Source organism: Zosterops lateralis (assembly GCF_965231275.1).
Source record: "Zosterops lateralis genome assembly, chromosome: 8".
Lineage (NCBI taxonomy): Eukaryota > Metazoa > Chordata > Aves > Passeriformes > Zosteropidae > Zosterops > Zosterops lateralis.
The window spans coordinates 32,387,386-32,401,901 of NC_139768.1; the positions used below are offsets into that span (position 1 = coordinate 32,387,386).

Genomic DNA, 14,516 nt, shown 5'->3' on the forward strand with positions numbered 1-14,516 from the left:
CCCTTCATCCTGCCCCCAACATGGCCGATCCTCCTCCTCCCCACAGCGGCGCCGCCCCTCAGCCTGTCCCCAACATGGCCGCACCCCCGCATTGTCTCATCGGCGCTGCTGCCGCCGCATCGTCACCGCCTCCCCTCAGCGGCACCGCCCCTCAGCCTCCGCTCATCATGGCGGCTCCTCCCCCGCCTCCTCTCCGCCCCAGCACCGCCCCTCAGCTGCCCCCGCGGGCTCTTCCCGCCCGGCGCAGCCGCGGAGGAGCAGCCCGGGCGCGGGAAGGCCGGTGTGGCGTCGGTGGCGGCGGGCCGGGATGGCGCTGCCGCAGCAGTGCGAGGCCGCCTTCGGCACGGCGGACCTGTACGGCGTGCTGGGCGTGCGGCGCGGCGCGTCCCCGCAGGAGATCCGCCGCGGCTACCACCGCGCCTCGCTGCGCCTGCACCCCGACCGCGTCCCGCCCGAGAAGAAGGAGGAGGCCACCCGCCGCTTCCAGGTGAGCACAGACGGAGGGAGAAAGGGACGTAGGGACAAAGAGAGAGAGGAAGGGAGGGAGGGAGGGAGGGAGGGAGGGAGGGAGGGAGGGAGGCGATGGCGGCCCCGAGTAAGACCGACCCACCGCCTCCCGGGTGACCAGCCCGCCGAGTGACCGACCCACCACCCCACAAGTGACTGGCCCTTTTTCCCCTGAGTGACTGATCCGCTGTCCCTGATCACTGACCCTGAGTGACCACCCCACTGACCATCCCCCGGGGGACCGACCCCGACCCTGACTGCCCAGCCCAGTGCCCCCTAGGTGACGGCTCCCCGAGTGACCTCCCGGGCACCGCTGTGTCCCGCAGATCCTGGGCAAGGTGTACGCCGTGTTGAGCGACGAGAAGCAGCGCGTAGTGTACGATGAGACGGGCATGGTGGACGAGGACGCCGAGGCGCTGCAGGACGGGCAGGACTGGCTGCAGTACTGGCAGCTGCTCTTCAAGGTGAGAGCGGGATGGGGCTGGGAGACAGAAGAACCTGCGCTGTCCGGTTTTATGTGTTTTCTCTTAAATCCTCCTGGTGAGTATGTCCCGTAACTCACAAAGCATCACCTCTTTGCTCCAGGTCACCATGAAGGACATCGAAGACTTCCACAAGAGCTACAAAAACTCGGCAGAAGAGCTGGCCGATGTGAAGGCGGCGTACCTGAACTTCAAGGGAGACATGGACCGGATCATGGAGTCCGTGATGTGTGCGGACTACACAGATGAGCCCAGGATACGGGAAATGATCGAGCAAGCCATCGACTCCGGGGAGCTCCCGTCCTTCAAGGCGTTTGTAAAGGAGTCGAAGCAGAAGATGATGTCCAGAAGAAAGCGGGTATGTTTGCAGCAGTTGGTTACCATAACCTTTTTCCCTTGGTAGAAATAAGTGACACTGCTCCCGAGGTGTTTGTCACAGGTCTGCTGGGTTACACACCTTGCTGCTCACATCTGGTCACCTGTGGTCATCATCTCCCACCCCAATCAGTGTGAAAGTCGTTTCTAATTTTTTATTTCCTTATTATACACAAGTATTACAGTTTAGCATGTCCCTGCATTTATCTACAAAGCTGTGAGTTGCTAGAGTTAAAAAAAACAAGCAAGTGGTGAAAATACATTTTGTTTGACTTCTGGCAGATGTGAAACTGCTCTGGCCGTAATGGACTCTTGTGAACTTTTGGACACTTTGTAAAATATTATATGCACATCAGAGCAACCTTTAAGTTAATGTAGTATCTACCAAGACAAAAAAAAAAAAAAAGGGTGTGGCAACAGGGACAAGGACAAACATCACATTCAGCTTTGTGAAAGAGCAGAAGAACTTCCTGCTCTGCTAAATGGTGGAACCAGAATGGGCTTCCCTTGCCTGACTCGTTATCTGTGGCCAAACTTGGAAAGCCTTTGCATTTCCCTGCAAAGGGAAATTGTTCACAGATGCCCAAAAAAGCATTTGGTAACTCCTGTAAGACTTGGTCAGATAACATGCAAAATACTTTAAAAAAATCTTGTTTGCACTTTTAGGCAGAAAAAGAAGCTAAAGAAGCAAAAAAGACTCTAGATGACCTGGGCCTTGGTGGAGAAAATGACTTGCAAGCGCTGATAAAAGTAAGGCTGCTTCTGTTTGTTGCAGATAACTTTGTTACTGGCTTATAATTGTGTTTTCCCTGAGCATCTTTGATTTTGGATTCTTGCAACTCATCTGAATACCTGAGGTTAAAACCTGGCTTTAATGTTACCTATGTGCTTTAATTTAATTAGAATCAGAGTAAAGTATGGATTTTATTACCTGTGTTTTTTTAAAAAATTACAAGAGTTAAATACTTGGAGTACTTATGCAATAATTTCTCATTTTAGGCAGTTTCACAGGGAGTTTTAATGATGATACTAAACTTTCTGTAGCTGTATTTGCTGTTTAATATAGTCCAAGATTTTGTGTAGCTAACAAACTTCAATAGGATTACCTGTATTGGGAAGTTAGGAAAGGTTTGAGCTTGGCTGGTGTTCTTTTCCCCCTCCCCAGAGCCGAAGCAGAGATCGGGAAAAGCAAATGGATAACTTCTTCGCCCAGCTGGAAGCAAAGTACGGGAACAGCACTAAGAAAGGAGGAAAGAAGAGCTCAGCCAAGAAAAGAAAGGCAGAAGGAACAGCGTAGACTGAAATACCAGGTTTCACTTTGTAGGGAAACACGGATTTGGGAGAATTTCGGCTGTTTTCCGGGCTCTTGTTTTGGACTGTGTGCACTGACTGGCTGTAAGTGGGAGGCATGACACGGAATGCAAGCTGAACAGGGAAGACAAGGCATTCCTGGGCTACTGCCTCCAACCCTTTGGGTGCTCTACTGTTGAGATGCCTGTGTGCTATTCACACGTTTCTTCTGTAACAAACCTCCTGCTATTTCTAAAGGTCTTTGCACATCAGCTCAACAGGTCTTTTTTAGATATTCCAGTAGTTTTGTAAAGATAGTTTGGAAAATTGCAGATTTAATAAACAAGAAGGTGGGGTTTTTTTCAGAGTTTTGCTTCCTCAGTTCTCTGTATGTTTTCTAAATAAGCTATTTAAAACAAGCCAATTGTATTGATTCTTCTGATTGCAGTCAAGTAAATCCTGCAGACTTCCAGGGAGGATCATTTTTCAAAGGTGTAGGAGTCTCGAGGGGAACACTTTGGGAGTTGAAGGCCCTCACAGCTTCAACAACAGCTCCTGGGGGGAAAGCCAGAGGTAGACAGTCTCTCTGTTCCCTTCTACTTGTCTGCCCTCAAAAATAAGCCTGATTTTGAGAAAGTAGAGCATATCATTGTGTTTATAATAGAGGGCTTGAGGGTTACTTTTATTACACAAAATAAATATAAGTCCAGGAGCAGTCCCTGGTGTCAGCCATCTGTACAAAAAACAAAAATACCCTTAGGAGGCAACTGCATTTTTTAAACCCACTGACTCCTCTAGGCTGTAAAACACTGCATTATGTTAACAGAAATCTATTCAAGTTCATTTGTCTGATTTTGTAACTCTTGTGCTACAGAAAACTCACTTGGTCCCTGAGGAGTGGCATGGATACAAATGGGATGGTTATCTGCACTTTGTCTGACATAACTGACACACTGCCCAGTGTTCCAGAAGGAAAAATGTATTTTGAAATGATTTAGTGAGTAGAGGTCTCTGGTGAGCATCAGCTTCTCTCTCTGAAAACTTAAAGAGGTTTAGATTAGCCTCAGAGCTGGTTTTTTTGGGTTTGTTTTTGGTTTTTTTTTCTGGGAATGCAAAGGCAGGTTAACACAGTTACATTTGCACAGTTCCCTATTTTTGATTAAAGCATGCTTGGATCAACTGGACTTGTGAGCTTCACTATTGGTGAAAAATTATTAGCTGGTCTGGAGTGGGGAAATAAGGGAGCCACTTCACAAAAAATACTAACAATTTTTTTTTTCTGTTGTGAACTGTAATTTGAAGAATAACAAAATACAGGAAAACAGTGTTCTTTAATTGGACTAGAAAGGAACAACTGTTTTTGTGGAGCATCCTAACTTTGTTTAAATACAGCCAGTGGTTATCTCAGCTTGTTTTTACATCTCAGTCTGTTTGGGAGTAAGACCTTCAACTAATCACTTATTTTGAGAAGCCTGTACTTCATGGTTTTATTTGTCTTATCTGGAGCCACAAGGCCAACTCCAGCAAATGCTTCTGTTAGGTCTCTCATACAGGGCAGACACAGCTCCTAAAAGCTCCATTGCATCAGTGGCTTCTGGAATTCCACCTTGGAGTGAAGAAATCTTGTATAAGTATTTTTAGAAAGGGACACTGACCTGTTCTGTTCTGTATTCTGAAATTATCATAAAATGTCCCACCAGGAAGATAGTATTTTGAGTATTGTCTGAAACTACTTGTAGTAAGAAGTTTCTTTTTGCCTGTTCAACCTTCTTCAGTCACTGAGGAAGAGGTAAAAGGTTTTATTATATCTCAGGAAGAGGCAGTGGTGTGCTGCCCTTGGAGCTGCCTGTTCATCTGCTCTGCTGCCTTGGTTCTACACACCTGTGTTCATACCTGTGCAGCTACCACTGCATTCATCACTTGCCTAAGCTGAGTGCTTGCTTTTGCTAGTACAATATTGCTTTAAACTATTTAAACATATAAATACACTTTTTAAAAAATGTAAATCACTATGGCTGTGGAAGGCCAAGCTAACCTTCCTAAGGGAAAAATGAGCAGTACCTGCCTGTAAGAACATGAACCTGTCCCCAGCCTCATGGAAAACAGCAGAGACTGAGAGTGTTTGCTGGGTTTCCTAGGAGCTGGGCCTCACTGGAGTGTATTCACCCTTCCACTGGAGCATCACTTTCTCTGCTGGTAGGAAATGGAATGTTTAAGTGCACCCCTTCTAATCTTTGGCAGCTGTTGCTTAGATTTATATAAAAATAACTATCTGTAAGGAAGGGTGTTTGAAAACTGTGTAAACAATGTTGACCTTGCTGGGAAGCAGAGGAGAGGTGGTTCATGACTCTCTGGAGAGGGATGGATGGGTGGATGCTTCTCCATGGCACGTCAGTGCCTCTGTTTGCTTTTTGTGCTTGATCCACTTCGGCCGTGGGCTTTCACAGAACCCCGTGGTGGAAGACCTGACAAACGAGATCATGGACAGCCTCAGGACCTTGGGAAGGAATTACAGCTAAGTATCAAATACATCTCCTCTAGCCTAAAACTAAAATGTCTTCTTACTCTAACACATGGCTATCAACTGCATTATTTATAGCCTAAAAAGGCAAAGCTTGTGCTTGCCGAGTTGCTGCATTGCAGGGAGCAGCTCCATTCCTTGATATTTCACTAAGTATTTATGTCTGCAAAGCTTTTCTGCCAATTTAAATTGTTTTTGTCAATACAGCAGTCATAAAAATCATCTTGCATTTTTGGGGGGAGGGGAGGGGGGAGGCAGATATTTCTTTTAATTTCAGTAGGAACCACTCCTTGCTTGTTTAAAAACAAGTTACTTCAGTTTTAGTTCAGTTTAGTTAACCTCAAGTTAGTATTTCTGTTTAAGCTGACAATTGCTCTGAAAACGTTGACACTGAGTGGCATTGGGGCTGATGAGATTAAGCTTCCTTACTTGATTTAAATATTTGGTGATAATAAAACCAAAAAAAAAACCCAACAAAATGCACCCAACTATACTCAGGAGTAGAGTAGGACATAGCAAGGATAACATCTGTATAACGGCAAATTAAAGACATGGATGGAACTTTGGGAAACCTCCTCCATGGAAATTACCTGTAGGTAGAAATGTACCTCTGTAAGAAATGCATCCCTGTCCCAAAAGCCTCCTTTGATCTTACTAAACCCTGTGAGTGATGAGCATACCTGAACTTGTGGATCCTCTCCTTGTCCAGGATTGATTATTACAATCAACAACAGTGGAACAATGGTGGCGCTGGGGATGGGGCTGGAAAAACAGTTCAAGTTATTTCTGTTTGCATGAAAAAAATCAGCAAGATTTTAATACAGCTACAGACTACTTAAAACATGTGTGTTTGGTAATGAGTTAGGTGTTGTGAAGGTCTAAGGAACGTTTTAAAGGAAAGTCAAATTAACTTTAGAAGTAGAAAATACATTTTCCTAACACTTAATTAGAATGATCACTGGGCCAGTTAGAGGCAGTCTTTCCATTCCAGGAAATTGTGCTGTTCCAAAGCAGATTTTATAGATGCTGAGTCCAGGATGTTGAAATAATACACAGAAACCAATCAAGCAGCTATTTAAAAGCTGTGCTGAAATTACAGCTTTCAAAGCTTAGATAAAAATAATTTGTTAGATACAAGAAGGTATCAGTAGAGTAGGAATTTCGATAAATTAAGCCGAGAGTATTTGATACTGAAACAGACTGGACATTGATGAATGTTAATTCTCAAAGCACCCTTTTCAGTAATGAAGGATGATCTGGGATAATTAGCCATGCTTTACCGAGGATGTGCTGGTTGTGTTAGGCCTGGAGAAGAGATCAGGTAAGAACAGCTGCTCCTGGAGCTGCTGGTGAGTGTCTTCTTGTGTCGTGACACTGTGAGCACGGCTCGAGTTCCCCCGAGGTTTCTGCAAGGAGAAATAACAGAGTTATGGCTTTTTCTTAGTGCAACAGTACATTGAAAATAGTTAACCCAGGAATTAAAGCCAATTTTCCAAATGAATCATTTTATACCTAGTTATGAGGAGGGAAACATTCAACTGGCATTAGTGAAAACTAACCATGCAAGCGTGGGTGATGCTGTTACTCAAAACTGATACAACATTTTTCATGCATCTGTTTGACCTTCTGTCACAAAACAATAAATAAAGTGGAACTCTTGGGCTGGGTAACTTGACCAGCAGTGATCACAACTTTAGATTATTCTGTAACAAAAGGAGATTCTTGTGCCTGTTACCGTTTGTCTGTGGGGTTCTGTGGTGCTCCCATGCTCGGCCACAGTGGTGGTGGCAATGGGTGGCAGGGGGTGGTTTCTGTTTAGCAGCAGTGGGGAGGGTGAGGTCAGCTGCTCTTGCGCAGTCAGGCTGGAATGCACCAGTAAGAACAGAAAAAACATACAGTTAATATGTCTGGCAGGTGGAAAGGTGTAATATTGTCAGCTTCTTTGGCCTTCTGGAGTTGACTGTCCTGTAAGAATACGTTGGAAAAGCTTCAAACCATCATCTACAATTTTAAAAAGTCTTTCCTAGTGCTCATTTAAAAATAAATCAGGGATGTCAATATTTCTTAGAGTGACTGAAGCCTGAGGAAAGGGAACAGAAACATAAAATACTGGAAAGAGAAACACCAGTTATGAAGCGACAAGGAATAAGTCAACAGTATGTGACAAGAAAACAGCAGACTGCATGAGTTTATAGGTAAATTGCAAAATTAAAAGTAAACTGCATCAATTTAGAACATGTGGAATAGACAGGTCTATCAAATCCTGTATTGTTTCCTGATACCCTGTGATCCCTGTAAATGACTAATTTCAGTCAGGTCATTGTGCAAAATAAAAGTAAGATACTCTAGATGTGATTGAGGGCTCACTAAGAGCCCTTTGGTCAGTCAGATAACCTATTTGAACATCTTTCTAGTCCAGTCTGGGCTAGGGTAGCAACATGCAGTATGACCTCCAAAAACCACAGACTTCTAAATTTATCTTGAAAATGGGCTACAGACCCTCTTTTCTGCAGACAACAAAAGACAGCCATGTCAAGAAGAGATGGTGCTGTTCACTCTGCCTGCAGAGGACAGACTGAGGTCTACTGCTCATGTGCAAAACTCCCTGAATATGGGAATGCAGTGATTCCCTGAATCGCAGCTGGCAGCACACTGAATGTCAGCTCTAACAACTCAGCTCTCTCAGGAGAGCTGTGCTTGAAGGGGCAGTTCCTCTCCTCACTCCAACAATCCATGTCCTCCCTCCCCAGGGATACGCTCTGTGACCCTGGTACCCCGCAGGAGAGGCTGTTTGGGGCCGTACAGGCGCCGGCAGACATCGTCCCCAGAGCGCGGGGTCCCGATGGGGTGCAGGGTCCGTGGTGCTGGGGGGTTCCTCCTCCTGGTGCAGCGGGACAGGGACGAGGTGCTGAGCTCCAGGGGACGGCTTGGCCACGTCTGGGCAGACAGGAGGGAACTCGAGCCTGGCCGCTTGTCATCCAGCTCCCTGACAACAACAAAAACAACAAAATTTACAAGATCAAAAGAGGGATGGTCAGCATGACAGCCACTGTTACCAAAGTGCTCACCTACAGGTGACTTTAATCATAAAACACGTGGGCAGAAATTATGTGTGCTGATTTTTAACATAATTAGATCAGTTTTCACAGAGGACAAATAAACAAACAATCAAGTAGGAAAATAACTAAGAATTGCTTTCTCCGGCAGAGGAATTTATCTTACAAGGTTTTGGGTTGAATCTCTCTCACTGTGAGAGTGCTCTACTTTATTTACTACAGGTGATCTGTAGTTCTTACAGTGTTTTCTCCACTGCAGGCAGGTTCCTTTGGTGTAACTGAATCCCATGGATCACCATCAAGCCATTCAGGTTACGCTGAGAAGCACTACTTGACCCTTGAGAGAGACTTACCTGAAATTAAAAAATAATAAGTAAGTAAATTACTGTTTGGCAGAGACACACACACACATATTTACAGATATACTTTGTGTTATCACTTTGGAGAAAAGTCATCAATTGCTTCCATGACACCCAGATATACTCAGTTATATTATTTCCCCAGCTAGGAGATCTTAGCAATTAATTTTTCTTGAATGATAGCGCTTAGAAAATGTCCTAATACTTAATATTTTCCAACTGAGCAGCTCATTTGCTGATCTTCCAACAATGACTATCATCAGAAGCTTTACGAAAACAATTTTCAGCATATATTGACATTTTATGTCAAGAACAGATCTGCAAAGTCCTGAGATACAGACTGATCTGGAAAAAAACCATCATATTCCACCCACCATAACAAGAGCAAATAGAAAATAGCAGAGCTTTAATCCCATACATACTTGAGGTGTTTTTCTCCTCTTTTTGCTTTTGCGGCCACCTCTGGGTTTTGGCTACACACACAGTGAGGGGACACAAGGAACAGGCAGGGGGAAGAAATAAAGGAGAAAGAAATAAAAAGAAGTAAGAAGGAAAGAGCTGAATTAAAATGGAATAAACAGGTAACACTTTGGTGCTCAGCACTCTAGAAGCAGATCATCTAAAGCAGATTATACAGTTAAATTCAGTGTCTGAGAAAAAAAACACCCTAGTTTAGAACTGCAAAGATTTCTCCCTTCTTGCTGGATGAATTTACTATTAATGTGAGAATGGGATCCCACACACACACTCCTCAATCTCACCACTCAATTGAAACATTAAATTGTGGAACAACAGCCACCACATGGTTGTCATACACAGATATAAAATACAGTTTCAAGGAGAAAAGTAGGAACTAAAATTTCCAACTGACTAATAACAGAACTAAAGTGTCAGAATGGACAGCCAGCATTCACACAAAGTCCAAACCAATTATTTACGTAAATGCAAGCAGTCTGTTTGCTGAGATAAATAACACTGTGATTCATCCCCACATGAAACAGGCTAAAAATCCTCACCAGATTTGATGTCACCGAGGGCATCTTTGTGTGTGGCACCCGAGGCAACAGTGCTGGCAGAGGATCCAACTGCAAAGGGCTCCTGGCACCTGCTCGGAGCGTTTCTACTGTTATGATATTTTTCTCATCATCTGTGCAAAGCAAACAGAGAATTCCTGCCAATATTGGCATTGCTAGTCATGGACAGTGCTATGAATCAATTTTTTTTAGAGAGTCCCCTTGGATGATAAGCTCTGCTAAGGTTTTTGAAGGCGTTTCACTGTTAGCACAAGAACCTTTTTATTCCCACTGAAGAGATCATGCCCAAATACATGAGTCTCTCATGGCATCTTTGCAAAATTAGCTGAAATCCCCTTTTGAGCCTTCACCTTAAGTATGATCCTTACCAGAGGCTGACCCTTCCCAGTGCCTGCAGATCAATTCTTCCATGCAGACCAGGACTTCACTCCACACATCATCAAACACAAAGGTGAGCACGGAATCCTTCATGCAGGAATAGGGAGAGACAGGAGGAAACCCCAATTTCTGTCTCCCAGAGGACAGTCCCATTTTCCTCACGTGCAACTCCTCCTCCCTGTAAAAATGTAAGTATTACCTGCACCAGAAACACATTGCGTCCTAAATTTACTTTTAGTTTTCCCACTGACCTCAGTGAGATATGACTGACCCACCCTGGTCTCCCTATACAGAATCATTATAAATCATACTCCATGAACAATAATTTACACCCATGAGATTAAATTCACATTAAAAAAAATCAGTATTAATTATGATACAGTGATATTACAGTGATGTTAGAGTGATATTTCCTATCACATTGTTAGGCTCCATATCTAATGACAGGACAGAATCCTGAACACAAAAGAGTGATATTATTTGCTGCAGCAATGTCTCTCTAGCCTGGTAAAACCAAGAAACATAACAATTTTAATTTAATGGTCCATGCAGATAAGCAACTTTCATTATTAAAGCAAATTAAGCAGTCAGGAACTGACAGCACCCTCCAGAGTCCTTACCTAGGCCATATGTTCATACTGTGGGGCTGAATAATGTAAAGGGGTAAAAAGATAAAAATAGTGGGAGTTGTTTCTTGACAAGCATAAAATCCACTCTAGTTCTTAAAATTTCCACTGAAAAAAATCCAGAAAGGTACAATTCCACCCAAAATGCCAGTACAAAACAGAAGCAGCAGCTGTTGCATAACCAATAGCAGTGAATTTCACATAGTATAAAAAATAAATAGTGTTCCTGTATTATTAAATACACAGGCTCTTAGTTATGATGGAATGAATTATTCAAACCAAGCACAAAAATGGACATGCATTAAAAATTATCCAAAAAAAAAGCATGAAAAATTATCAAAAAAATTCTAAACTTAGTGAAAGAAATTGTCCTAGGAAATAGGCTGGGAAAATTCCCAGTGCCTGGGCAACCTCAGACATTTGAAAGCTCTCTAGGGAAAAGATAAATAAATTCAACAAGTATGTGTATCTTAACAGCAGGAACCCCAGGACACTATTTTAATATTCAATACCTACACATCTCTGTGGTCAAATGCCAAGTATTCCTCCACTATGCCTTCGGAGAGAATGATTTCCTCTTCCCCTTCATCGCCCTCTGAGGAACACAGGGATGGAGGCTTGGAAGGGTCAGCCTTTTTGTGAGCAGGAGCAACATAAAGGGGCATCTTCTTGCCCAAAACACTAAACCTGAACAGGTGACAGTTTTCAGAAAGCAGAAACAAAGGTAAGTTGTTATTCCACCTCTAATAACTGAGAGACAGCATAGTCATTAAGGGAAAGCTGTAGCGAGGCCAAAAAATTCTTCATTACAGTGACAACTTTTGGTTTGGATGTCTTTTAATTCTTTCTGAGGAACGTGAAACTTCAGGGAAAAAATACTCAAAGCTGATTAGAAAGCATTCTAAAGCTTTAAATAATAAAAACAGTATTAAAATAGTGCTTTGTATTTTTGAAGACGTAGGAAAACTTAACAGATAATTAATAATAAAACCAGCTACAGTGCACACATATTCTTAAGAAATCATCAGCAGCAAAGATATTTCTATTTACTGGCCAGTTCACTGTAGTCAGCAAAAGCACAGCTACGTGTTCTTGCTATTTTAACTGTACTAAATTCAGTTTAAAAGGAAAAAAAAACCAGTGTGCTGTGTTCAAAACTCAGCCTAACAGGAAGGCTGCACACTTTAAGAAGCAGAGAACAAACCTGCCTTTCCACCTCAGCAAGACCCAGGCTCACTGCTGGTACTTACTCATCAGAATCCTTTTCCTGTGGTGAGCTTACATCTGAGGGAGCCAAACCGCCCGAGGGGGAACTCGAGTACCATCCGTACCCTTCATCCGTGGGGGTCACCACCTGCTTCCCCACCACCCTGCCACGGCAAAACCATAGGGTAAATACAGCAGAAAACCTGGGCAGTACGATTACTGAAGGGTGTAAGAACAGCAGCAAATCCTAAAAGCTCTCCTGGGAGGCTGTGCAGTTTTCCTGGGGACACTTTCAGTTTTCTAAGAGAATTCTACTCTGTTAAGGCCAAGCCAGTCACAGATAGCAACAAACCTCTGCCAAGGAACCACATGTGAGATAAGAGGATCTTTATTAATGACAGCAGGCACATCACCAGAGTTATCTTTTTATCTCCATCTACCACACAATTGCATCAACTCACCCTGCCACCTGTTTGGAAAGCCACTGTGTGCATCCCTAGCCTTGTTGAGAAGGTACCAGTCCATTAATAAAATACCTGAGATGAGGAAAGCTGGAGGACCACTGGTGGCATTCTTCCCGCAGTCCCTCCACATGAACGTGTTCCTTCTGCTCATACAGAAGCTCATCAATTTGCCTGAACATCTGCTGAACTTGTTGTGTGGCAGCTTTGTCAAATTCCTAGAGAGCAAAGAAAATAACCTCGTCAACAGCATCTGCAGGGGTATTTTAATTGGTCTTTTTAAATATAATTGAAAAACACAACTATTTGTTTAAAGCTTAGCAGGATTGCATAAAAATATTTTAACCTTAAATAATTTTCTCCCAGAGATGATGCAGCCTGCTCTTAAAAAGGATGGCAGCCACATAAAAAGCTTACATTGACACAGCAGAAAAAAAACCTAATAAAACATTTTGAAACATCCATATTATTATATTAAACTACAAGACTTAAAGAAATCAGAACAGGAAGGATAAAATTCACTGATAATTTAATGCAATGGAGGATTTGTTGTTTCCAGTGTCCACAAACAACAGCAACACAAAAAGCAATGCAGACTGGTGGGAAACACTGAACTTGAGGGATGGCCAGGTCTTTTATTACACGTGGATAGAAAATGGGGTCAATTCTGAGGTAATTTATATCTGAACAGCTCCATCTCATCTCCCAGAAGGGAACAGCACACTTGACTTTGGTGGAAGGAGAATAAATCAAACATTTCTAAATGAAAATAATGTTTTAGGAGCTTACTAAATTTTAAGAAATATGCAAGGATGCATAAGTTTGCTAAACTCACACCAAGTACCTGAAAGCCATCCAGCCATGGCTGGGGTTCCACAGTAACAGCATTTATAGATACACTCCTGCACTAAATGATTTGCAGTTCCAAAATTTTCAGTGGAAATGCAGAATATTAACAGAATAGTATGAGCCTAATGTGTTTTGAACTGAAAGATAAGAAGTGGTAAAAAAGATGTTCTTTCTATAATCACTACCACAATTTTTTGACAGATCAAATCATTTTTGTTCTGACATGTCTTTGCAGTGGCATTTCAAGTGTCGTGCTGTGCCATATTTGGCTTGGATGATGATGTTCTACTCACGTCATAGCCCCACGAGAAGACTGAGCTGTCTTCTGTGGAGGTGTCAGCACAACCCTGACTAGCAGTCCACGGATCCCCATGATCATCCGATTCCTTGTGGATTCTCGACTCCCTGGAACACACACATTCAGCCAAAAAAAAAAAAAAAAAAAAAACAAAAGGCAGCAGCCCAGAATAAGCAATGACAAGTCAAGTGTGTCAGTAAACAAAGCCTAGCTGTATCAGAACAGCAGGACCAGATGGGTCATGACAAGTACCTGGAGGTCTGGCCGAGGTTTTCAGCCGTGGGTGTTGCTGAGCACACCTGAGCCCGTGGCTCTGGCAGTGGGTGATGCTTCAAGGCATATTTTGGGAGTCCTTGTCTAAAAAAAAAAAAAAAAAAAACAACCAGAAGTGGAACTTCTGGCATTACTTACGAAAATAAGCATTTACGGAGTTCCCAATAAATTTTATAGGTTTTTCTTCCCTTCTTCTCAGGGACTGTGCACACATTTATTACTACTACAAAGCTAATTCTTGTCGCCAAAACTCTAGGTTTAAGGTGTCAAAACTAACTCCAGGATAAATATCGAGTTAAAGGTCGGGGTCAAAATTAGTTAAACTTAAGATGTTGTGAATTGGGCTACGGCTCCCTAAAAGCAGAGACAACGCCATTACTCCTGTAGATTAACGAAATTGAATTAAACAGACCAAGAGTAAACGAGCCGAGTAAGTCAGAAGTGACCCAACTCTTGGGTCGGGGGTAATAAGCCGGTTACAGGGGTTTAATCGCGTTCTGTCGCACCGGCGCCTGGCCGGGAGCGGCGCTCAGGAATCCCGGGAACCCCGGGAACCATCTCCCGGCGGGGACAGGGGGTGACCGGGCCGTCGCGGGGCCCTGTCTGCTGCTGGGGGCAGCGCGGGCGGCAGGCCCGGGGCCGGGGCCGGGGCCGGGACCGCGATGGGCTCGGGGCCGCGCCGGGGCCCGGGGGAGCGGCGGCCACTCACGCCTGCAGCGGTTTCCGCGCGTATCGCGATATCATCCTCAGCGCCGCCGCCCCGCCGCCGCCATCGCGCCGCTCCTCCCGCGGGGGCGGAGC

At 43.9% G+C, this 14,516-nt stretch overlaps 2 protein-coding genes across 3 annotated transcripts; one reads left to right on the plus strand and one right to left on the minus strand.

Annotated features, from left to right (window-relative positions):
- Positions 1–307: 307 nt before the first annotated feature.
- Positions 308–3,021, plus strand: DNAJC9 (DnaJ heat shock protein family (Hsp40) member C9; the record flags this gene model as incomplete). Its single annotated transcript, XM_083865912.1, has 5 exons — positions 308–487; positions 834–971; positions 1,093–1,347; positions 2,031–2,114; positions 2,530–3,021. 5 exons carry the CDS (start codon positions 308–310, stop codon positions 2,659–2,661), a joined length of 789 nt encoding a protein of 262 aa, XP_083722038.1. The 3' UTR covers positions 2,662–3,021.
- A 118-nt stretch (positions 3,022–3,139) lies between these two features.
- On the minus strand, positions 3,140–14,498 carry FAM149B1 (family with sequence similarity 149 member B1). Of its 2 annotated transcripts, XM_083865910.1 has the most exons (15): positions 14,425–14,498; positions 13,695–13,799; positions 13,438–13,549; positions 12,371–12,513; positions 11,879–11,998; positions 11,145–11,315; positions 9,993–10,180; positions 9,607–9,737; positions 9,013–9,063; positions 8,472–8,584; positions 7,979–8,161; positions 6,911–7,037; positions 6,456–6,581; positions 5,856–5,937; positions 3,140–5,119 (listed from the first exon to the last, which is right to left on the minus strand). In XM_083865910.1, exons 1-15 carry the CDS (start codon positions 14,457–14,459, stop codon positions 5,046–5,048), a joined length of 1,761 nt encoding a protein of 586 aa, XP_083722036.1. In that variant the 5' UTR covers positions 14,460–14,498; the 3' UTR covers positions 3,140–5,045. The 2 variants fall into 2 exon arrangements, with proteins under 2 accessions (XP_083722036.1, XP_083722037.1); XM_083865911.1 differs by lacking the exon at positions 9,013–9,063.
- Between the last annotated feature and the right edge of the window lie 18 nt (positions 14,499–14,516).